We start from the raw sequence: 26,237 nt of genomic DNA on the forward strand, positions 1-26,237 counted from the left end.
CTGACTGCCTCCTTTACCTTCAGACCTTTGATTTCTGGGAAATATATCTCAGTGTCCTTGTCCTGATTTTTCTGGGATCTATAGGTTACCGGGAGATGACTCAGGCAGGTTACACCCTGATCCTCACTGTGGAAAAAGAGAATGGTGACATAATTGTCCTGACAACATAGACTACATACCTACAGACAAAATTGAAATATTATTTTGTTTTTCTTTTCCCTAAGATTATCTTGATAACAGTGATCTCTGATATTACAAAGTAAATACAATTATATTTAGGTATTCCTTTTGGGAGCATGCACTGGGGAAGATGACTATGTAAAGAGCCACTGTGAACATTTTCGATCTCATTTATTATGGAGATTCACTCAACCATACTCAGTTTGTGAGTATGACGATCTGTTTCCTATAAGGCAAGGCAACTACCTGTGAGAAAAGAGAAAATATATAATGGGCTATTGTAAAGGAAATACTTTGAGGGTTCTAGTTCAGGCTTTGTACATGGTTTGAGTCTCGGTTTTCTCATCTGTAAAGTGGGGTTAATACCTACCTCGTTGGTTATGAAGATCACATAAGGGGACATGGGAAGAGCCAGGCACCTAGGACAGTGCCTGGTACAGTAAATGTGGATTCCCTGTCCATCCCTTCCTGCAGAGCTGTGGGAAAACACTCCATAACCTCATAGGGTGTGATGAACTGTCCCTCCCCTTTCTATTCCCAGTTATGGGACTGGAGATCATAAAAACGCCTCTTCCCTGTCTCTTCCTTTCTTCCTTCCTCTCCAAGACAAGGAAGTGGCCGGCTCCCTTCCCTTGTTTCGGAAGGTTTCGCCTCCCAGGACAGCCCATCCCCCTGGTTGCTAAGGTCGGGGGTTGGGGGTGGGGGGAGGAGAGCTGCGTCTCCGGCCTGCGCGGCGCAGTGGGGAGGCGGCAGGGAGGCGATGGGGAGGCGGGCGCAGTCGACCCAAGGGTGGAGAAGGGGGACGGCGAAGGACGCGCGTTCCCGGGCTCGTGACCGCCGGTGGCCCAGGGAGCCGGCGCCTAGACAGCCTCGGAGATGGCAGGCGGCGGGGACCGGCGCGCCGTGGGCACCCTCCACCTGCTGCTGCTGGCGGCTGCCCTGCCCCTGGCTGCCCGGGGGGTCAGCCGAGGCGCGGCAGACTGGACCCAGGAGAAGGTGAGCGGCTGCCGCTGCGCGACTGCACCTGGGCGGCTCGTGCCGCGCGCGCAGGGACCGGGGACCGGGCGACCACACTTTCGCAAGGGGGGTGGGGAGGCAGGCGGAGTCGCCGTCCGCGGCCCAGGCAGCCGTGCCCGCAACGGGCACCCGGAGGAATCGGAGCTCTGCGTCCTCGTCGGGGTGCCTCGCTGGCCTCGGGACTGCTTTGGAGAAGCCTCGGGAGCTGGGTGATGTCACCAGCCTCCCCTCGGCTGCGGTCTGATGCGGGTAGTGATAGGCACAGGAAGTGTGTCTAGCCGGCGGCGGCCGAGCGGGGAGGTGAGGGCGCATCGCCTCGCCGCCGCCCACTCGGGACCCGGGAGGCCAGCGGTCGCGGCGCTCGGCTGGCGCGGGGGTGCCCGGCGCGCCTGGGGGTGTGCCTACTGCTCCCCCACCGCTGCAGCCGCGGACGCCCTTGGGACGCTGGAGTTTCCGTGCAGTCTCGAGACAGACGCGTGTTACCGTTTGCTTTAGGTTTTTTAAGCGGAGCAGCTCTAACCGGAGACCCGCTTCACTTAAAAAAAAATTTTTTTTCCCCTTAAGAGAGTCAATGCAATTGTCAGAGCAATGTATCTGGTTGTAGGTGGAAATTCATATAAGGAACTTAGGAGGCACGCTTCCTCTGCGTGCAGTAAACAGGTTCAAAATTATTTCCTTTTCTTGTGTAACAGTTTTGAAATCATGAAATTGCTAGGAAATTATGCATATGTTAATGATACCGGAGTAAAATGCCCTTAAAAATACTAAGAAAAAGCAGTCCAGGGTTATAAACCTTGACCGCGTTGCTGAGCAGAACTTTTAAATGCTTACAGTATGCTTGTATTTACTGGCACGTTGGGAATACAGGGCACACTGGCGACTGCACGGGCCCTGTGTGGTCACCCGTGGACCCGCACCCCGCCGCGTGCATGTGCATATGAATAGCCTGCTTGAGTTCTCTGGGTTATGCTTACTTAGCTTCACGGTTCAGACCCCACAATGTGCCCCGACTTACACGTGGAGACCACCAGCCACAGGGAACCTGGTGAGGATGTGGGAAGGCAAACTCAAGAATAACTGCATTATAAGAAAAAATTTCTGTGGGCGTTCAGAAGGAGTAAGGTCCCTTAAGGGACCTTGAATTACACACTTAAATCCTTTCCTTCTTCACTTCATCCTGGGTACCTTCCTGATCAGAAATTGGGAAGGGGGCATTAATAACCGGAATGTGGAGCCACACCAACTGTGTTTTTCTGATACATCTGAATGGGTGAGTAAGTGAGATAGGGAGTATTTGAATGAGCTGTTCTTTAGGCATCATTTGTAGGCAGGGTGTATTTCTAGGGGGGAGAAGGTGTTGGATTCTGGACATGTTTAAAACTAACGAGACTAACTTTTGAGAAAAGTCTTTGAAAGGATAAATCCCTTTTATGTTTATTTTAAGAAGCTTCTAAATACTGTTCTACTAGGAAACCGGATGCTTTCAAATGGTGTAAGCAAGGGCCTGGGTGGCTCAGTTAGTTAAGCGTCTGACTTCGGCTCAGGTCATGATCTCACCGCTCGTGAGTTCGAGCCCCGCGATGGGCTCTGTGCTGACAGCTCAGAGCCTGGAGCCTGCTTCGGATTCAGTGTCTCCCTCTCTCTCTGCCCCTCCCCTGCTTGCACTCTGTCTCTCTCTCTCAAAAATATAAATAAACATTAAAAAAAAAAAAAAGAGTACATTCAAATGGTGTGAGCAAATGACAAGATTAACCATGACGGTTCTCAGTTTCTGGTTCCTTCCTCCCTTACTTGGTAGGCCTACATAAAGTCCTTCAGATGTCCAGTATAGCTTGTGGCCTGGGAAGTGAGTTGGTCCAAATCGAAACACATGCCTTCCTGCTATATATGGCATTTAACTATTTTAATCACTGAGGTGTGCCCTTGGTACACTGGTCTGCCAAAAGGTGAGGTACAGTAAAGAAAACATTGATTCTGAAATCTGTTTCCTTTGCTTTGAAGTAAAGGCGTGTCTCTTTCAGTGGCATCTACTACATAAAACAGTTCAACCCTACTTGGTGGTTGAGTTCGGGGGACTGTGATTGGGTTGTTTGAAACCTGCAAACATTTTCCCATAGAGGCAGTAGTATAAATGGTTAGATTCTCAGGTGGGCCCACAGGTGTATATTTAGAGGCATTGGCATCTGGGTTCCGGGACGCTCATGTATAACCATCTCACTTGAACCTCACAGTGCCCCTGGGAGGAGAGAAGTTTCATCCCCAATTTATAAGTGAGGACACTTGACTATGGCTACACCAGCGAACTGAAGAGCCTTCATCTTTCCTCTTCCACTCTCTTCTCCAAGGTAGATGAGTCCTGGTTGAGGGTACAGGGAACAGTGTCCAGGGAGTGAAGGAGGGTGGGGCTGGTAGGAGGGTTGGAGGGACCAGAGGGAGAGCTTATTTCTCTTTTCCTGGGTCAGAGTGGATCCTAAATGGAATTCCAGAATAGATTGTTTCTTTCTGGAACCTTCTCTCCCTATTTAGCCCCTTTCCGGATCTCCCTCATGGAACTTAAAGGTTAATTATCTGGGGCTTGGGCCTTATTCCAAAACTATTTCTCTGGAATCCTGTCCCATCCTAGATCCCCAATCCTATTTCTTTGCTACAGACCCCTTCCTTTGGTACAACTTTGTCAACTGACTGTTAAAAGGAATCTTGTTAGATCAGTCCTCCCTTAGGTGTGGAAGATGAATGGCTGTTAGGAAAGTTGCAATTTTTTTTTTTTTTTTAAAGGAAGCTGTTAGTTAAAAAGTATGACTTCTATTGAAGTCTCCCCATTATAAAGTTAACATGTGCTCATTTTAGAAAACCAGGAAAATACAGAAAACTATACTAAAAAGAAAACTGTTGTGACCATAATCCCACATTTGGAGATGATTGCTGTTAACCGTTTTGATGTTTTGATTCCTAGTGTCTCTCTCTCTCTCTCTCTCTCTCTCTCTCTCTCTCTCTCTCTCTCTCATTCTCCCCTACCTCCTGTTTCTCCTTCCCTCTTTCTTTCTATAGATATATATCATATTTATATGTACACACATACACATGTATATATGTGTGTATTTTTATTTATAGACATGGACAACAATTATATCAATGTCGTAGGTTTTTGTGAGAACTGAGCTAGCCATCTAAAGCACTTAGCACAGTGCTGCCATGTGGTAAATGCTCAATAAACACTAATTATTTATTTTTAAAATAACACATGTGAATACTTATTTCTTACTAGGGATTATGCTCCATATATGGTTTCATATTTTAGTATGTCGCTTAAAAGTATGCGTGTTACCTTGAACCGATGAAACCCATTGAAAGCATCACTTGATAATTGCAAAATCATCAGCATTCCATAATTTGCCTATCCTTTTATTGTTGGACATTTAGGTTGTTTCCAAACTTTCTCCATCATAAAGTTGGGACTCCGTGTATTCGTAGAATCTTCCTTTATTATAACAAGGGTGACATAGAAAATTTCAAGTCATATTGGATGTGGAGGGGCAGAGTTTTTCAAGCAAGGCAAGACATACAGGAGGGTTGGCCTCACCTAGGGGTTCTCCTCCATGGTCATCTCTGGCAAGCTGCTACTGCTGTCTTCAGCACTTCACACTTTTGCTCCTGGAGTCACACATATTCTGAGTGTTTAGGGTTCTCCTCTTCCATAGTTTTAAAAGCTCTTAGCCATTCTCCCATCTACCCGCCATGATTCTTAGGGAAGCAACAATGGAGACTCCAAGTCAGGGGACAGGGCAGTCAGTGATAGGCTGGGTGTTGGTAGGGGAAGAAAAGCAAAATATGCCATTTTTTAGTTTCTACCACCTGATAGGTGAGTACTCTGACATCCTTACAGATAGGTAAACCTTTCCTTGCCACAGCTAGTAAGCCAGGGTCCTGGGATTTGACTCTGAATTGTCGTTTCAAAGCCTACATTGCTTTTCTTTTAGCTAGAGGGCTCATTGCATTCAAAGAAGGCAGAACTTTACCTTATTCGGTTCTCAACTTCTCCACAACTGCATTTGTCATGCCAGGGGCTTCGGACACACTGGAAGGGTGTCTGTAAATGCTGGCTGGGTTAAATTTACTGGTAGACACAGGAGTTAACCTGAGTGTTGTCTGGGAGACACTCAGATGGGATGGGAACTAGAATTGAAATCACTGGGCTTCTGTAATGATCTCCCTTTAATTCAATGGCTTGGGACCTCAGATCCCCCTGCAAGCTGGGCCAGCGCTACAAATTATGTAATTAAAACCCTCTTTGGCCTAGCATCATGTGATTAGCCTAGAGGAGATGTTTCAGGATATCTCGTTCACACTTTTTTAGCTGAAAGATTCTTGTCACCCAAAGCAGACTTATTGTCCTTTCTGCCTGGCTGAAAAGACAAAGCAGGGGCTGTAATAGAGACTCATTCCTCTGAGAATGCCTATACTAAAGAAACTTGTCGATGTGCCTTTTAACTGAAATAATCCTAGACTAATTGGGGGTTTGCATTTAGCACTAGGCTCAACACTGTTTTTGCCTCATTTACTTTCCTCATGTCCAGCCCGCACTTTCTGTCCAGGTTTCTCCTCTCTTTCCTTCCTCTGATCTCTGCAGAGATTTTTATGTTTATTGGGTTCTGAGAGAAAGGCTTAAGCATTTTTTGGTGCTGTTTCTCAACTATATTTCATGTAGGATATCTGCTACAGCTAGTGATGCTGGAGGGTTATTTATTTTGTTCCTGTTTTTCCTCAAATCTCTTAAGAACTCTCTAGAGTCTCGGTAAACTGCACATTTTAACATGAGCTTGATTTCCTCCCGCTGTGGACATGCAGTGAAGGACCTTGTCCACGGTGACCAGGTAGGCTCTGGGATAGAGTAATGGACACTAAACAGAAAAGGAGTCACTGGTCAGACAGCCTTCCACACACAACAGTTCTTGGTTATCGCAGAGACTGCCCCGGGCCAAACCAACTCTAAAGCATCACAAGCACTGACTGTTAGAAATTTAAAAAGAGCAAAGACCACAAAACTTGAATCATAGCAACTTCCTGGCCCTTTGCAGTAGGTAGCTTCTTGTTTTCCTGTTTTTATGATTGCTTGTACATTTAACTGACTTGATATGTATAATGCCCATTTTACTTTATTATTCTATAAGCATCGTCTTAGTGAAGACAATTTGAGAGAGGTAGTTCCTCTGTCAATTCCTTATTTGATGAGTTCACCCAATATTTCTCGAGTACTCAGGGCACTGTGTGGCCCTGGGAAGACTAGAAAGTAAAGATAGTTCCCGCCCTCATGGAGCTGATATCCAATATGAAATTAGATGTTAAACAAGTAAACACACAAGAAAGGGGTCTCCAAATTATAACCTGAGTTAGGTGAAGAGAGAGGGAAGAGCCTGCAAGCCAGAAAACCGCAGAGGCAAAAGCCTCAACAGGTCAGAGTCTCACACTGCTTTGGGACCTGAATGGAGGCCAGGGTGAATGAAGCATGGTGCCCTGGGGGCGAGTGGCCCTGCCTGGGGGCGGTGAGGCAGCAGGAGAGACCAGACAGGCTCCTGTTGGCCTGGTTAAGTAGTAATTAACCATAGAAACCATCCCACTTCTTGCCTCCAGGTTCTTCTTTGCCCTTTTCACATTTCTATTGTTTTGTCTGTTAGCTTCAGCTTTCTACTTCAAAGTGCTGAGAGTTAACATAAGGACTGAGATCCTGAACATACCAGGGAATTGAAAGGCTGAGGTGACAAATTTATGAAGTATATTTAAAAATGTATTATCAGTAAACAAAGATAAACCTTAAGATGTTTGGGCACAGCATCCACATTTGGGAGTAATTGGAGGTTCATAGATGAGGCAGGGAGGCAGAGCAGAAGGGCATGGGAGGGGGAATCCATGGAACCCGGATCTTTTCATGGACTTACCTGGAGCTCTCCTATGACCTTGGGAAAATCATCTGCTCTCTAAGAAAAACTCAGTTTCCACTGACATAAATTCAGGAGGTTGGACTAAATCATCTCCAAGTGTCTTTCCAGCTCTAAATTCTATATCTCTTTCATATATGATAGAAGGTAATAGAATGAAAAGTTATTGAATGTTTACTATGGTGGCTTATATATGTTAGCTCACGTAATTATAATTACTCTAGTAATTATAGTAGGTGTTATTACCTCCACTTTACAGATGAGGAAGTTGAGCCTTAATGAGGTTAAGTAACCCACCAGAATCACACCTCGTGAGTGGTGGGGGGCTGAGTTGAGAGGGTCTGTCTGAACCCACAGCCCATGTTCTCTGCATGATCACACTGGAGAGTAATGTTGACACATAGCAAAGTGTAGATGAGTATAAGTAATTGGCAATTAGCATTCTTTAATTCCAGAGTTTCTCACCAGCCACTTGGAGAGGAAATACCTATGTGATTACCGGGACATATTTAACCAACACTGGTGCTGGAAAGAACTGTGAAGAAGAAAAGGCTCCTTCAGTTTCTGTTTTGCATTCCGAAGAACTGAATATCCTATATGACCTTCATCATTCCCCTTAGGGCAGAAATCAGCTGATCAATCACTCACTTACCTAGGGGAGGAGTAACACATTCCATTGCTGAGTGCCTGATAAACACGCAATGAATGGATGATTCATCATTACTAGTGTCACAAGAAAATACAGTGTGTGTAAGGTTATATCTGAAGTACAAATTTGAGGGGCACCTGTGTGCCTCAGTTGGTTGAGCGATCAACTCTTGATTTTGGCTCAGGTCATGATTCCAGGGTCGTGGGATGGAGCGCTGCATTGGGCTCTGTGCTGCCAGCACAGAGTCTGGTTGGGATTCTCCCTCTCCCTCTGCCCCTCCTCTGCTTTCACATTGAGTGTGTGTGTGTGTGTGTGTGTGCACCCTCTCTCTCTCTCGAAAAATATATGTATATACATTAAAAAAAGCAAATTTAATTTTTATGTTTATTTAGCTCTTTAAGGTTAATTCAGCTAATATGTAAATGTTCCTATGAATGTGAGTGTTAATAGAATTTTACAATAATTTTAAGGGAAGATAAAAAGTGTACTATTTAGCGGGTTATAGAATCATCAAACTCTGGCTGAAAGGAATTTCAATGATCATCTAGTTTAGAGCTCTACAACGAAAATATATGATGAGAAGTACATATGTAATTTTAGGTTTTCTTCTTTTTTAAGTTTATTTATTTATTTTGAGAGAATGAGAGAAGGGGGGGGAAGGGCAGAGAGAGGGAGAGAGAGAGAATCCCAAGCAGGCTCTGCACTGTCAGCGTGGAGCCCAATGTGGGGCTCAAACCCACGAGGTGTGAGATCATGACCTGAGCTGAAACCAAGAGTTGGACGCTTAACTGACTGAGCCACCCAGGTGCCCCCATTTTCTTTTTAAAATAAGCTGCCAAAACAGTTAGTTTAACTTTCTAGATGTAATGGGCCAATTTGAAAGTTGAGTAGTTTAACTTACTTTATGGCATAAGACCTATCTCTTTAGTTTGAGATTCAAAAGAAATAGTTTTCTATTGCAAATGTCTCAGGATAAGTCCTGACCGTGTTATGAAATGATAGCCAGTTAAATGATGTTATTTAATCCTCAGAATTATCACCAACCAGCCATTTTGAATTCATCGTCTCTTCGACAAGTTGCAGAAGGCACCAGTATTTCAGCAATGTGGCAAAATGACTTACGGCCGTTGCTGATAGAGCGATACCCGGGATCCCCTGGAAGCTATGCGGCTCGCCAGGTGAGGACGCGGCACACAAACCTGGAGGTTGCTGAACACTTTGCTTGCACGTGGGAGATAATATTATGTCCCAAGTTCTGAGTTGTCTGATATTCAGATCTCTCATCTCATCATATCATCCACCAAAATAAGCAACTCAAAAAACCAAACAACTGAGAGTAAATGTCTGTTCTGAACTGAGTGATACATGTTCATCTAAATCAATTTAGGTGTGAAATCTCTGTTGGGGTACAACATGAGATAGGGTACTAAGTGTTCAGCTCTTGGTCATTTTTATAATACACCCCCAGGCACCCCAGCACGTTTTCTTGGACCCTAACCACCCAACGTCACTAGCCCTAAGCAGTCCTTAACTGACAGTTTCTGGCCAAGAGTGGGTTTTCTGTCCTATGAGGCCTTCATTCCTCTTGGAAAATTGTATTCTCCCTGGAGGGCAAGTCAAGATCAGTTATAAGCTACTTTCTCCAGTGCAGTGTTTCTCAAACTTCTGATTCTGATCCATGTTAAAAAAAAAAATAGAAAAGTTAAAAAAACTTACATTTTGTGCACACAAATATAAAAATAGATTTAACTGACACCAAAGTTTCATGAAAAAAACCCCGCACTCTTATTACCTGCATTACCTGTGATTTGCTCTGATATTGTTAATTCTACTTTACTAGTTTGTTCTGTATTGTTTTTTTTTTAATACTGGTCATGACCCAGTAAACTGATTTCGAGATTCACTGATTTTACCACTGCAGTTTGAAAGACACTGCTATAGAGGGTAAATTATACCATAGCTGGGCTAGACCTTGTGTCTCTGCCTCCTTAGTGCCAGTCTTCCTAAGGAATCTGATATCCCACCTCTGAATGAATGTTTTTCAAAATAGCCCCATTTCAAGGGGCAGCTCAGGAAAGAATGGGGAGAGACTGACCCCTCAAATCCTCCTCTGAGAGTACTCCATCTGCCTCACTCTCCAGGCAAAAGACCTTGGCACCCCACTTCTGTGACAGAGTGACATCTGCAAGGTCCAGCAACACAGCCGTTGGGCTCATCCCTTGTACCCAGTATATGACTCTGCCTCTGACGTCCAACCCAGATAGCCATTGTCTGCTGCCCCATTAGGCTCCGGTCTTCCAACCAAGCACTTGTTTCTCCTAAGGAATTAGATGGTGGAGACCCAAAGAGCACCTTAGTTCTTTCTAACCTTTAGGCGGGGCGAGGTATAATAATGATGATGGCTGACTTTCATGGAGCACTGTTTTTTGAAGTCAGGTACTTTATGGAGTTCTTCGCATGGACTTTTGCATTCAGTCCTCACAACCATGCTGTCGTGTGGGTACTATTATTATCCTAGTGCTACAGATCAAAAGGCCTGAGGTTTAGGTATATGAGTTAACTTGTTCAAGGTTATACACATAATAGTGATGAGACCAGAATTTGGACCCAACTCAGCTTGACTTCACAATCCTATCACTGAAAAGCGGTGACTGGGGCGAACCAGTGTGTGCTCATAAACGTCTCCAGCTCTGGCTCTTCTCTTGCCTAAGTTGGAGAGTGAGATACATACCTCTCATTTCAGTGATATTCCTGGACTTCATCTCCCAAGTATTTTCTTTTTTTTCTTAAGTTTATTTTTTATTTATTTTGAGAGAGAGCAAGTACAAGCCAGGGAGGGGCAGAGAGAGAGAGAGAGAGAGAGGGAGAGAGAGAGAATCCCAAGCAGGTTCCATGCTGTCCGCGCAGAGCCTGACATGGGGCTCGATCTCACAAATCATGAGATCATAACCTGAGCCGAAATCAAGAATTGGAAGCTTAACCTACTGAGCTACCCAGGTGTCCTGAAAATCACCAGGATTGCTGTCTAAGCTGTGGAAAGAGAGGGATTTCTACTTTAGATGATGAGGTGGGGACACTTGGGTGGCTCAGTCGGTTAAGAGTCTGACTTCAGCTCAGTTTATGATCTCATAGTTTGTGGGCTCGAGCCCTGTGTTGGGCTCTGCAGAGCTGTGCTGCTTGGGATTCTCTCTCTCTCTCTTTCTCTCTCTCAAAATAAACTTTAAAAACTGAGGTAGGGGTGCCTGGGCGTCTCAGTTGGTTAAGCATCCGACTTCAGATCAGGGCATGATATCCTAGCTCCTAGCCCCGATGCCCAACATTGGACTCCGTGCTGACATGAAGAGCCTCCTTGGGATTCTCTCTCTCTTCCTCTCTGCCCCTTCTCCATTCAAGTTCTCTCTCTCAAAATAAATAAACTTAAAAAAAAAAAAAGATGAGGTAGATGACACTTGGGTTCTGATGAGGGAATTACACACTAATGCACTCAGTTTGACCTGTCACTCAGAACTAAATCCAAACAAGAATGGTGGAAAATCTGCTTTTTTTCCTGAGGCCTTTTGGAGCATTGGATTCGATGTTTTATAATTTATGGCGTTTCAGGGTTGTAGCTAGAGAAGACTCTCCAATCTAAAGATACGTGGACTTGGTATAAAGTTGGTTATTGAACTGACCTGTGCAGTTGATGATAAAGATGTGCATTGCAATGGATTCTTTTTCAAAGAATAATATGAGAACGATGTCCCAGAGTCTCCATTTTTTACTGCCTCTCATCACGGAGCCTAAAGACGCCTATTGGATTTTTAGAAGTTTTATTTTTTTAGGAGATAATTTATTTGTAGAATAAATAATTTGAAGGCATGAAATTTTGGGGTTTTTTGGTAATTTCTATCTGAGATAGGAATAAAAAAAAATAACTAAAAAATCAGGATGATGAAATCTTCGTAAGGAGGAGCAAGCCAGAAACTTTGTCTAAAAGAGGCAAGCTACAAACTGTGGGGTTAAAATCCCCTGTAGATGCACAGTACACGTGAGAAGTGGCAGCTGGCCTTCTTTAGCCCAAGGTGGGGCTGTCCCTGAGTGGAGGGCCCCATGTGGAGAGCACTCAGCATGGAGCCTGGGAGACCAACATGTCTAAGAAGGAGGAGGTACCTGATGTCCCCCGTGTCAGGAATCAGCATCCTGAGAATGACATGTTTGTAGACTTGGGACAAACATTGTAGAATCTGCTTCCTCCAAACAAACCTGGGCTGCTAATGTTATTGTTTCTTGGAACCTGGAAATAAGAATTTAAGTGAAATTAAATGAGACCCAGGGTCATTCACTAATGTTAACCTACAATGCCTGGGGCCTTCCCTCCTGGAAGTAGAATGTCATATTTATGTCTGACTTTCTCTTCCTCTCTCATTCTCTCTCCTCGCCTCCACCTTTATCTTTGTATCCTTTTCTTTTTGGCTCTACTCAATGTCCGTCTATCTCTGTGTTCATCTCTCTCTCTCTATCCATCCATCTCTTTCTCTCTGTCTCTTTCTCCCTTCCCCATCCAAAAAATAAACTAGAATAGTCCAAAATACAATCTATATTCTGAACTGCCCTTTGCACTCCTGGCGGGCCTGGGTTCTTGCTACTTAGTTTCAGGAAGCACTCCCTACCTGGTTTCAGGGCATTCTAGTGAGCAGAGCGGTGGTTTGGGGAGCCCACTCTAGAGAATTGCAGTGGGAACTTGCAGACTAAGCTTGAAAGCCAAAGGCACAACAAGGGATATTGGTGACCTAATGAGATTATGGAGCCAATATGATTGTTTATAAAGAAATTCGTTGCTAAGATAATTAAAAAAAAATTTACACTGAGTAAAAAAAAAAGATTCCTTCAGAGAGGACTCTTTTGGGGACATTTGCTGAGGCTTTTGTGGATTTGAGTGTCAACATAAGATATCAGAAATTATGTCCACAACTTATTTAGTAGTTGAGAAATGAGTTTGTGTGTGAGACTTCAGCTGAATGAAGCTAACAGATACATATTTTTAAATCTCAGTTCATTTCTGTAAGCATACGGGCTGCTATTGATTTGGAATCGTTCATCATCTGGATGCCAGATGTTCTGGAATATACGCCTGTTTTTTGTTTTTTTTTTTTAAAGATGACCCCTTTATGGAAAAATTTCTCTTCCCTAAAGTCTGGGAATAACTTTTTTTCATATTCTGTGGAAAGCCGATCTTGGATGCGCAGTGATTTGTCTCTATTCAAGCTCCCCAAGCTTGATATCATATAATTTTATTGTTCTCATTGAGAATAACTTACTAGTTAGAATCAGCCCATAGTTAGCAATAGCCTACTGTGAGCAAAGCCCAGTATTAAGAATTGTGGATGATAACAAAGTGAATGAGATATGAATGACGATTTCTTTTAATTATTTGAAAGGTTATTAACATTTCTTTTTATTATTTGGAAAGAGAACTTGTGAACTTGTAATACAAAAGGTAAGGGACTGTGTACACATGCCATTGTGGCCAAAGTCCGCGTCACTGCAGAAAGCAGGGAATGAGTATCAGGGAACCGTTTGTTTATTTGGCTTTTACAGAATTGAATGGGGAATCAGTGTCCTCGTTCTGGTTTGGTTATTTTCCTGGAAGCTTCCTGCCACAGTTTTTCCAAAGCCTTTGCCTACGTGTCTTGTCACATTAGTTATGACAGGCCATACAAGAGTTGGCTAGGCTAGAAAATCTTGTATTTTCTTGGGGGTGGGGGAAAAACAACCAAAAACCAAGCCTCGATTCTTTTCCAGTGATTATGAGTTATATGTTTGTCACCTCACGGTCCTTCCCTACTGGATATTCACGGTGCAACAAATTGCCAGTCCTGTTGATGGTTAGTTTGTCGTCTGACTTTTTTAAAAGATCCTTTAAGGCACACTTACAAAGATGTACACAATATTTCAACATAAAATAAAATAAATGAAACCTAGTTGAGAAACATGAGGTGAAGGAGAAATGAAGGCAGGAAAGGGCGAATGGAACAGTAGTGACCTCACCATAACTTGTCGCACCATGAAGTCTAGACTCTGAAGGAAGACACGGCCAGTCTCAGAAGTGGTGTTTCTTTTCCATCTGCTTCCTATCAGACACTGTGTGATTCATTAGTTCCCAGGTGATGAGGAGAGATAGGAAAACAGATTCTTCTTTATGTTTACCGTTTGTAGTGGGGTCTGAACTCGCCTTTGGTGCCGAGGAAAACTACTTGATGTGTCATTATGGTTCAGAGTTGTTTATTGATTCTTAAAATGGGCGGGACCTCAGATATCTCCCAGAAATCCCCTTGTGGGACATTATACCATCAGAATCTTTTGTTAGCATATATTACAATTTGAAGTATTTGCTGAACTTGGGGCACATGCTGTGCTCTTGGGACAAAAGAGTTACCATTTGCAGTTCTTGCTCTCAAAGAACTTAGGGTAGAAGTTGAGATCTGTAGGACCTTGGTGTATCTGACTTCTCAAAATGCCTTCTCAGCCTCCTAGAAGTATTGAAAGTGGACTGTAATACATACTGAACTGGTCTCTGTCTCCTGACATGTAGAAATGACCCCGATGGTATTGTTAAATACCAGCAGGGGTCGGAATAATGTATAGATTCTATTCCTATAAAAACATGTACCCCTTTGCCAAATACATGTTTGTGTGCTAGTATATGTATATATAAACATTAAGGATGGTGTGGAAAGATATACATCAGACTATTAACATCAGTTAATACCAACAGTGCGTTGGGATTGCTTGGCAGGGGTATGGTTAAGGGAGAGGGAGAGGGAGAGGGAGAGGGAGAGGGAGAGGGATAGCTTTTCTTTTAATCACCCTTGCTATTAACTCTATAACCACGTATTGCATTTTTAACTTGAAAGACATCACATAAATTTATATATATATATGTATATATGTATATATATATATATATGTATATATACATATATATATACATACAGTGAACCAATGGAAACTGTCTAGATCTGAAATTTTGGTTTTTGTTTTGATCAGCACATCATGCAGAGAATTCAAAGACTTCAAGCCGACTGGGTCTTGGAAATAGACACCTTCTTGAGTCAGACACCCTATGGGTACCGATCTTTCTCAAATATCATCAGCACCCTCAATCCCACCGCTAAACGACACCTGGTCCTCGCCTGTCACTACGACTCCAAGTATTTTCCCCCTTGGGACAACAGGGTGTTTGTGGGAGCCACTGACTCAGCAGTGCCATGCGCGATGTTGTTGGAGCTTGCCCGGGCTTTAGACAAGCAACTCCTTTCCTTGAAGGTATTTGTTTCCGTCTCGAAGATTCTGGGAATAAAACGCAGAGTGAATTCTAGAATCCTTGGGGGAGTAAGAAGGCCATTTAGAAATGTAGACTTTCAGTACATTTTGTAATAATTTGTTGCAAAAAGACATGAGGTTGAATGAATATTAATTGGAAGATTACACTATTTGAAATGTCAACCATGGACGATAAACCTAGGATACATGACAGTGAATTTATTCAGTGGCACTTAATTGCTTAATTTTGCATGCACATTAAATTAAATGCAACATTTCTTTGCAAAAAATGAAGAGGGTGGATGGTTGGTACAGGCATATGTATGAGAACTATGTTTATTTCTTCTTGTTCATGTAGCCATGAAACATCACAACCTCCTAATCTGAGAGGTGTGGCTCTTGAGTTGGGGGGAAAGGGTTCATTGAAAAGTGCTTCTGAAGTAGAGAGTGGGTTTTTCAGACATATCAAGATGAAAAACTTGGAGCAGAAATGCATTATTGTTATTATCTGTGAATCTCGGCTCAATTTTATGTAGCATAGCAGAGCTTTTGTACGTTCTCAGCTCAAAATACTTCTGGGACTCTCAGATGCTATTTCAGTCTCTGTGTTCTGAAGGGTACATTGGAAAAAAGTGCTAACCTAGATGAAGACATTTTGTTCAGATATCACTCATAACCAAGTAAACACAACAAAGCGAAAACAAAAAACTTTGTTCGCAGGCAGCAAATGCATTTTTCTCCCTCAGAGTTTTATGAAGAGGCCAGCCTTTGCTACAATGGGAGTAAAGTAGTAAAAGGTTTATCTTGTAATGGAAGGAATAGAGATATTTGGTTCTGTTTTTTTTTTTTTGCTAGATATGCTGAACTTGAAAGCAAGAATTGTTTGTAACCTCTCAGTATCCTTTTCACTATTTTTTTTTAGTTTGTTTTGTTTTGTTTCCTGAACCTTCTATAATGTCTTTGTCCCATCCTCTGTCCTGCTTTTAACTAGTACCCTTCCCAGCAATTGGGTGAGGGAGTTCAGAAGCTGATATAAAAAGTTTAATTTTCCATGTTTACATTCTAAGGACATTAAATGAAAGGCACAGTCTGTATAGTGGGTGTGTTTTCTCTGGAGCTCATACCTGCTTATAGTGACCAGAAACAGAAAGGGCCAAATGGGTTGTTAGGTGGACATCCTCATTAAAACACACACAGACACACACAGACACACACACACACACACACACACACACACACACACACACACACATTCTCTCTCCTTTTTTTTTTTTTTTTAAAGTCTATTCATTTTTCAGAGACAGAGCACAAGTAGGGGAGGGGCAGGGAGAGAGGGAAACACAGAATCCGAAGCAGACTCCAGGCTCTGAGCTGTCAGCACAGAGCCCGACGCGGGGCTCGAACTCACGAACCGTGAGATCATGACCTGCGCCGAAGTCGGATGCTTAACCGACCGAGCCACCCAGGCGCTCCACACATTCTCTTAATTATTCTTTCTCATAGAAGTAACAGTGATGTGGGCATTTAAAAAAAATGGATCATGTTTGATGGAAACATGAAGAGTATGAGATTCATTTTTCCAGGGGTACTTTAACTAAATTTGTATTAAGGTGTTGTTGGAAGCTCTTCAGCTGTCATGGATTGGGTACGTGGGAGTGGAATGTGACCTGGCTGAGGATGGCAGAATAATCTGGATTATTGTCCCAACTGCGTGCACCCCTCCAGGAATAAGATTACAGTTATGCATTCCCATCTTTTCCCTTGTAACCCTGCTGTGCCTTCCCACTGTAGCAGGTGGTACGTTCTCATTCCTTGACTCCGGACTTGGTTATGTGACCTGTCCTGGCCAATGGGATGCTAGTGGATGTGATACCAGCAGAGGCTGGGAATGAGCTTGCGCAATTGGGTTTGCTGTCTTGTGCCGTTGCCGCCACCAGAAGGGCACGCCCTGGCTGGCCTGCCAGTCCCAGGGGGAGGATATGACGTGTGGAGCCCAGCCAACCTTCATGACTGCATGGTGAGGCAGAACTCCTGCAACCAGCCTAGATCAATAGTCCTCCAGCTGACCTACAGACCTGGGAGGACACATGAGTGTTGTGTTAAGCCACTTGAGTTTGGGGTGGGTTTGTACACCCTCTTATTGTGGCATTAGCTGATGCAACCTTGGATGGGGAAAGCCTGCAGATAATTCACCTGCTACATTGACACTGGTAACTAGATTTATCACATTACCATGAAAGACTGAAAGACCCTCACAAACCAGATTTTCCTAGCTCCAAGGTTCTAGACTGAGTTACCAAAAATGGAAGACCACAAGTTATTTTCCTGCTAATCCTGAAAAGAAGCAAAAAGAGCAAAGTGCCTCACAGGACTCAGGATCACTGTCTACACGGTCTACTCCTGTCTTAACGATCAGACGCTCGGAGGACGGAAAGTGAGTCGTTGCGCTGACCTCTGAAGTCACTCAGCTGTTGAAATTTCAGGGAGGCATCTGAACCTTCAAGCCTGTAGAATGTGAAAACTGCTTTTGTTTCTGCCCCGACATGAGCAGAATGTCTGTGGTACCGGGCAGTCTTATTCTGTGCTGGTGTTTCGTTATTATGCTATTTGATTTGGAACTACAACTTTGCAACCAGTTGGCAATATTAAAACAATTGCAATGACTAGCATACAAAGATAACTTAGTTTTCAGATGATAAAGACATTTTTTTCCATCTTAGGAAATCACCCTAAAACAATCAGGAAAATTCCATCTTTTTTTTTTTTTTTTTAATTTTTTTTTCAACGTTTTTTATTTATTTTTGGGACAGAGAGAGACAGAGCATGAACGGGGGAGGGGCAGAGAGAGAGGGAGACACAGAATCGGAAACAGGCTCCAGGCTCCGAGCCATCAGCCCAGAGCCCGACGCGAGGCTCGAACTCACGGACCGCGAGATCGTGACCTGGCCGAAGTCGGACGCTTAACCGACTGCGCCACCCAGGCGCCCCAAAAATTCCATCTTTGAAGAAACTAGGGAACATGTGTTAATGGGAACCACAATATGAAGACAGAAGGTAAATGGAGAATGACATACCCAAGTAGAGAGAAGTCACAGCCTCCAGAGCGAGGAGGAAATGGAAAAGCCAGTGGTTCCTTGACAAAATCCTGGAGTGGCTCAGGGATCGGTGGAGATAGTGAGGCCGGGGGCTGGGGAGGGGAGTGTTTGTTAGTCTGCACAAGGACCAGTTGGTATATAGATTCCCACCCCATCTCTGGCAGATGGGTGAGTATGCCACCAGTAGCCTTGCAGGAGAGGACAGGATAATTTTTCTGGAGACACTGAACCAGGGGGGTTCTGGATGTGGGGACACCAGATACAGAGGAGGATAGGAATGAAGTTTCCCATGGAAGTCAGGGAGATTAGGTGAAAATCTGCGCATTGAGCAGTGAGGTCCCCAGCCTTCCCCTGTTTTCAGCATGAGAAAGCCAGCACGCAGCTTATGCCCCTCAGAGAGCAAACCGGATGCTCCTTCTCTGGGGAGTGTGAACTACCTCATGAAAAAGACCCAAGATCTGGAGGTGCTCAGTGGAAAACACCCAACTGGGCACCAGATTGCCCTGCGCTGAAGCCAACCAATCTGTCTCTGACCAGTGTTTTAGTACCTTATTCTCTGATATGAATGAACACAAAGGACGGCCAGACATTTGAGGACAGTCTCCAGCATGAAAGAAAGAGTAGACCAATAGAACAATACGAAAAAATGAACTCAGAGAAAATAGAGCGTAAGGAGCAGGAGGTAACTTAAAGGGACACTGTTTTAAATATCTTTAGAGAGATAAGAGGAGAAGGTATGTCCATAAAAGATTAGGGAGATGTCAGATTCAGTTCGGTCTGATGGGAGCATGTCCCCCAGTGCTGTCCTGAGGTGCAGAGACCAAATGGTTGTGTATCTTTCTTCAGCGAGGTCCGGCTGCGTGCAGGCACAGAGTAGGCAGAGAGCTGGGCTAGAGGCTATATTTTCGCCGTGTGAGTTTGGCCAAGGCAGAGAGAGGCCAGGGAGCTGAGCATGTATGCAAGGGAGTGGTTAGAATGATTGGCTGTGGAATTTAAGGTGAATATGGAGGGAAGTGAGGACTTCATGGGAGTGAAGGACTGTGAACAGGTGAAGGATTCAATAGATCAGGGATTTCAGTGGGGCTGAAGGACTGTGGGGGTTAAGGTACCAGAAGGACTAATCTGAAAATTGTGAGCGGACAGTGAAAGGTATAAAATCGATCAGAATCTTCCTGACCCTTCTAAGTTCTGCTTGAATCCTGGCTCATAAAGTCTTCCTTGACACCCCAGGGATCTGACCTGTCTTTCTATCCAGTTCCCACAAAAGTTTTGGTGTTCCATTTGTGACCCTTGGCACGTGTTGTCCATGTTGTTTTATCTTTCCTAACCCAGCTGAAGTGTAGACTCTTTCAAAAGAGAGGCTGTAATTATTATTCTTTGTGTCCCTGTTGCATTCCTAAGGTGCATCCTTGAGCCTAGATTCAATGAAAAAGTTGCAGACTCAATTAAGGTGGGCAGCAAGGACAATGTGCAGTTGTTTTGGGTTCCGTTCCCTGGGATGCACACTGACGTGGAGTTTAGCATTTAGGTCATTCCTAAGGGAGTGGCCCTGGTTTAACACCCGCAGCAGGGAGGGGAGAGAAATGGGATTAGGCAGAGGCAGAAGTCAATCCACCATGCAGGTTCAACAACAGGCTCAGCCAACCTTGGGGAGCTCGGGAGGTGGAGTGGCCCCATAGAGCCGCCAGGACCTGCTTAGATCAGTCATTGGATATAGGACACCCCTATGGCTGAGGCAATCTCTAAAAGAACTAATAGCCGAAGACCTGTGGACAGCTCTCTTGGTAGCAGGGGCAACATATCCTTCTGGAAGGGAACTGGGTGGGTGTCTCTGTGTCTGCCATGACAGTTTCATAGTTTCTAAGTTCTCTAAGGAGTAAGAAAAAAATATAAGACTTCTATTTTCAGAGGGAGTAGGAGAAAGTGAGACTTACACGGGTGAAGACCATGGGGAATGGGATGACTTTTGGAGGCGAAGTGGTACAAAATACATTTTGGCATATTCTCACCTGCTTTGGTATCTTCCTTTTCTTCATGGCATATCTGTGTTTTTTGCCCAGTTAATAAGAACGTATGCTATTTTTTAAACCCTCACAGTATTTTTGCTATCTTTTTACTATTCTTTTTACCAGAATGTTTCAGACTCCAAGCCAGATCTCTCACTCCAGCTGATTTTCTTTGATGGGGAAGAGGCTTTTCTTCATTGGTCTCCTCGAGATTCTCTGTATGGATCTCGGCACTTAGCTCCCAAGATGGCATCGACACCGCACCCACCTGGAGCAAAAGACACCAACCAACTGCACGGCATGGTCAGTCCTGGGAATTTTCATGGTGCTGCAGCTGTGGGCTCTGTGTCAAAGGAAGCCAAACCTAAAGCCAATTAAAGACCTAAAAATGCCACGGCATTCTTGGAACAGAGCGTTCATTATAGAACATTCTTTGGCAGGCATTGGGCTTTTGAGGAATCCCAGAGCTGCAAAGAATGATTCTGGGTTAGAAGTTACGTTTGACTGAGCTTAATTAAAATGACGTAAAAAATTAGATTAAGGAAACATCCCAGGTTCAGTTCGGTCCAATGGGAGCACATTCCCTGGTTCTGTATAGAGATGGTGAGAGCAAATCCCTTCTTTGAAGCTTCTCCACAAAGCCTGAGGAGGCTTGGGTCTTGGGAACTGGAGGGGGAGTGAGACATGGTATAGGGATGGGAGTGAAGGATTTCCTTGGTGGCTTCAAAGTGTTATAATGACTCCAAATGTGTAGGGGACATTGTGTTGGACGTGTCTGTTTTGGTGTAATATTGTTGCCATGGGGATGGAAACATTTGTGATGCTGCCTTAATATCCTGTTCTTATTATCAAGTAATTAGTGCAGCACACAGCCCCATTTTTATTCCATTTCTGGGCCCATACCTCATTGCTAGTCCCTCACTCCACCTTTGAATTCTCTTCCTATCCTGATTCTCTTCCCATATTTGACCTTCACTTGGTCTTATGTCCTCACTAACCCCAGTTGGGAACTTCATGCTACTCTTGAGACTTCTTGCTTCCCTATGCTTTCATCCATCCCTGTGCTGTGAACTGAAAGTCTATTTCTAACTCCTTCCATTCATCCTTGTCCTTTGCCATATCACTGACCTTCACCCTGTGAGTCCAACTGGCCACGTTAAGTGTCCTCTGTGGCTCTAACACATCATGTTGGCATTGTCTCCATCCTGTTATCTGTTGGCACCTTATAATGGGTCAGGGGAATATGGTTGGCACCTCGTTCATTCCTTTGGACCAAGTGGCTAAAAAGCGTTCAGAGGAGGAGGAGAGAGACCTGATTGATCAGTAGGAAGAACAAAGTTATTTATTTATGAGTCCAAATCTATGAATCCGTAGTGATGGTGAAGACTATTTTCTTCCCTGGGGGCGGGGGGGGGGGGGCGGGGAGGGACCTCTTAGTAGCTTATCATGCTTTGTATACATACTCTTATTTCAAACAAACCTATTTTCCCCTCCAAGAATATATTTGATCATTATCCATAAGTTAATAGATCTTATGTCTTTAGAATCATAAACTCTGCAAGTATTAATGTACTGTGGGTCAGGACCTGTGCTACATATCTACCCACATGTTGTCTCACTGATATAAATCAGGAATTCTTAATGTGGGAAGTAGTCTTCAGGGAGTCTTCAAGCCTGCTGCTGTTGGCTCAAATGAGAAACCCTGGGGCAATGATGGAGGCTTATCGTCAGGAGACACCTTTAAAGACCAGCAAGTTTGAGCTTCTGGTTTGATGGAAAAGGAAATGGAGATCCAGAGACAGAAGGTCACAGAGCTCGTAGTCAAGAAGTTTTTCCAAGATGCTGCCTTGAGGAGTAAATAGTTACTACCCAAGTGCTTTCCTATACGCAGCTGTAGCATTGCAGACTAAGGATATAAGGACTAATTCGAATGGAAGAGATGATCAGACAGGCTTGGAATCCTATTTGAAAATAAAGATAAACGTTCTTTTTTAATCTGTAAAATGTTATGTAAATGTTCTCTTTCTAATGTATCTTGAGTGATATCCTTCTGGGGTTACAGACACAATCTACACTTTGCCATTTGTCTATATTGCATAAGCAAGATTTTTTAAAGTTCTTCAAAATGATTAGTTTACAATGTTATTAAACCTTTTGTTCATTTATACAGCTCTCTAGGTTATTCTCAATTGTTGAAGTGCAGTTAGTTTTGACTGGTTTTTTTTTTCTCCCATTGGTGGATCTGAAACGTGTTTTGGTGACAGTGATTAAACAATGTTATTTTCTCCCTTAGGATTTGTTGGTCTTATTGGATTTAATTGGAGCTCCCAACCCAACATTTCCCAATTTTTTCCCAAACTCTGCCAGATGGTTTGATAGACTTGAAGCAATTGGTAAGCACCACTGTCACTAAAAGTCAACTTAGTTCCTTCCTACGCACCAAACTACATTTTAAAATTCAAAAGTTATGATTTAAATATGTGATTTGAAGATGTGATGTACTTCGCTGGCTTTTTTTCTCGCTTTGATGATTATTAGTTTATTGTTCCTATTTATCTTTTTTAGTAGGCTCCTTTATTTTCCTGCATGAGACTGCATTTGGAAATGGAAACATACAGTGCTACATTTAATATTTGCACATGCCTAGCAATGGTTTGAAACTATTTTCCCAGAGTCCTGTTTGCAGCATATGGAATGCATGTCTAGGGAAAACCAGTCAGCAAAGCATGCTGGCTAATGATGAATGTTATGTCTTTATGATACCAAAAGATGTTCTTTAATTTTTCTTTCTCTTTTTTTTTTATCTCTGTCTTTGTCATCTTTTATTTCCTGCCTTATTCAGACACGATTTCCCTTTAAATCTAGAACAATCTCTATTTTCTAAGGAAGTAAGAGATCGGGATGCAAGAGAAAGCCAAGATCCTTCAAAAGTCATTTTAGAGACAGGTTAGTGTCAATTAAATGAGAGTAGACTAGTCCAGACCAGGTCAAGCCAGGCCAGGCAAAGAAACAAAATATCTATAGCTCAAGACAGAGGCATAGGGCTTGAAGAAGGAAAAGGGGAATAGCTTCTTCCCTTCATACCTCCACTATCCCTTCCTACTCCATAACACACACACACACACACACACACACACACACCCCAATAAAAAAAAAAAGGCAATTGGCCTCAGGGAGAGATGAAGTAGATGAGATAGATCTTTATGATAAAATCCAAGCCAGAAGGCCTGCTTTTGAGGCAAGTGCTTCAGACTAGGAATTCCTTAGGAACTGTATGGACTTCCTGGAGCAGGATAGAATTGTATTCTTTCTAAGCAGCGAGAAAAACACTGCCATCTCATTCATACTTTTGCTGTGAGTTCAGAATTTGCCAATATCCAAATCTAGAATATTATAAGAGAAACTTCGAACGGAGTCTCAGGTAAACCTATGTATCCCACCCCCACCCCCCATCCCCGCCCGCCGCCATTTTCCTCTGGTTTTCTCATTGTCTGTTCCTCTCCATTTTCCTACTTGGTATCTACCTCTAAGGAGGTTCTCACCTGTAATGTTAGAGCCATGTGTGACTCTTCTCTCCTTGAACTACTACTGAACGTCCACACCCAAGTTGAGCCTAGGTGTTTACTGTCATGGCTGTAGTTGTGCCCACTGCTGTAATTTGTTTAAAAAATGATGACCACATGTGCCAAGAGTTCAAAGTCCTTATGCATTCTGAGTATTTATCAGATAAGAACAGATAATCATCTGCTGTCTATCACCTGCAGAACAAGAACTCCACAAATTAGGTTTGCTCAAGGATCACTCGTGGGAGAGGTGGTATTTCCAGAATTACGGTTATGGAGGTGTGATTCAGGATGACCATATCCCATTTTTAAGAAGAGGTAATGTGTATATATATATATGTGTGTGTGTGTGTGTACATGTGCGTGCATATATGTATTTTTTACTTATTTTATATTTATTGTCTTTTGTGTGTATTTGCAACAATCTAGAAGGATGAGGAGCCACTACATTTAATTTCTTGATAAATTAAATCATCTACTAAGCATCTTATGGTTTCTATTTTTTCATGAAAGTCATTCCAAATCCTTGAGCCTTCACCCTCATTCTAGAATATTTATAAAAGCTCATATTCCACTGACCTTGCCTTCTCATTCACGGAGTAAGACAATATTCTTACAGTTTGTGTACTCTGGTGTTTTTTGCTTAATAGAGAAGCAATATCTTTGATGTCGATGGTGGAAGTCTAAATCAACTCAAGGACTCTTGCCATGGCCTCCCAGTTGGTCTCTAGCTTTTGCTTTTGCTTCCCTATACTTTACATAGGAGCTAGAGTTATCTTTAAAAATGTAAATCAAATTTTGTTTCTTCCCTGCTTTCAAGCTCTGGTGGCTTGCCATCATGTAGAATAAGACTGAAAGTCTTTACCATGACCTATAAGGGCGTTCATTTTCTGACTCTTTTCTTCTCCAACATCTCTTTCTGCTTTTCTCTCTGATTATTGCTCTGATCCAGCCACATTGTGTTCCTGCTGTTCCTCAAGCAGGCCAAGCACACTCCCACCTCAGGACCTTTGCACTTGCGAATAGTGCCACCTGGAATGCTCATCCCCAGATCTTTGCACAGCTTGCTTTCTCCTTTGTTGCATGTCTCTAGTTAAAGGTTAGATTCTCAAAGAAGCCTTCCCTGACTTTAAATACATATTTCTTGGCCCAGCTGTCTGCCCCTCATTCTCTATTACCTTATCTTGTTTTATTATTCTTTAGAATCTTTATCATTTTCTAAAATTATTTTTATATTTGTTTCCTTGCTTCTTTCTTTACTGGAATGTAGGCTCCGTATGAGCAGGGCTTGGTCTTTTCACTGATGAAATCTCAATTCCTAGAATAGGGACTGGTATATGGGAGGTGCTTTATAATTATTTACTGAATTAATGAACATTTGTTTAATGGCCAAATGACTTTGGAGTGAAAGGGTAAGATACAAGGAGGTACACAGGAAATGATGGGTTATCAGCTGTCTTTAAATGGTACAGAGCTCCCACTCAGACTTGCGCTTGAAGAATGGTACTCTCTTCTTTACTCACTGGAAATAAGCACTCAATTACAAGTTGGTTCTTTCTTTTTAGGTGTTCCAGTTCTGCATCTGATACCATCACCTTTCCCTGAAGTCTGGCACACCATGGATGACAATGAAGAAAATTTGGATGAAACAACCGTTGACAATCTAAACAAAATCCTACAAGTCTTTGTGTTAGAGTATCTTCATTTGTAATTATCCTGTCTTAACTTTATGGTAATCGTATCTAGTTTCACATTCAGAAGTCAAGGCACAACCTAAAATATTCTTACTCCAGGCAAATGCCATGTGGAACCTCCCATCCTATAGATTCATTCTGTAGGTGTCTTTGAATCTGTGATCAATAAACCCTAAATTTACATCATGTCCTAAATTGCATGTTATTTTCATTGAGAGATAAAGGAAGAAAAATGTTAGGAAAACAGAAAACAAGTATCTTTAAAAAACTCAGATAAGAAACTATGAAACTAAATCAGATTGATATATGTAGTATCATGGTCTTCTAAACAGTACTTAAATATGATGGTGATGTGAAACATGTAACCTTAGGTTTATGATTTTTTTCAATACTTGGGAATCTCTTGCTTATCATACAAAACAGAGATGTAGTTTGAAGACCTTCAGATTTCTTTGAGAACTCTTTGTAGGTTTTATTTCATAAAAATTAAATCAGAATTAAATGCCACGTGAATTCCTTTGTTTATACATAAATGAAAACTTATGTAATTTATAGTTCAATTTTTTAAAAAGATTTTATTTTTTATGTAATCTCTACAGCCAATGTGGGCTCAAACTTACAATCCGGAGATCAAGAGTCACATGTTCTACCAACTGAGCCAGCCAGGCACCCCTATAGTTCAATTTTGATAGCGTTTTACAAATTTAACATTTTTATTGTAAAAAGAATATAGTCAGTCAAAAATCAGAAAATGGAGAAAATCACAATCTCATACCAATAAGATTGCCATTCATTCTT

At 42.8% G+C, this 26,237-nt stretch overlaps 1 protein-coding gene across 1 annotated transcript; it reads left to right on the plus strand.

Moving 5' to 3' along the window:
- The first annotated feature begins 916 nt into the window (after positions 1 to 916).
- On the plus strand, positions 917 to 25,625 carry QPCT (glutaminyl-peptide cyclotransferase). The gene is made up of 7 exons (XM_060652742.3): positions 917 to 1,176; positions 8,811 to 8,957; positions 14,806 to 15,084; positions 20,309 to 20,485; positions 22,476 to 22,575; positions 23,947 to 24,063; positions 25,311 to 25,625. The coding sequence occupies exons 1-7, from the start codon at positions 1,057 to 1,059 to the stop codon at positions 25,454 to 25,456; spliced, it is 1,086 nt and encodes a 361-aa protein (XP_060508725.1). The 5' UTR covers positions 917 to 1,056; the 3' UTR covers positions 25,457 to 25,625.
- Positions 25,626 to 26,237: the final 612 nt, after the last annotated feature.

The sequence above is a fragment of the Panthera onca genome, chromosome A3 (genome assembly GCF_046562875.1).
Source record: "Panthera onca isolate mPanOnc1 chromosome A3, mPanOnc1 haplotype 2, whole genome shotgun sequence".
Taxonomy (NCBI): domain Eukaryota; kingdom Metazoa; phylum Chordata; class Mammalia; order Carnivora; family Felidae; genus Panthera; species Panthera onca.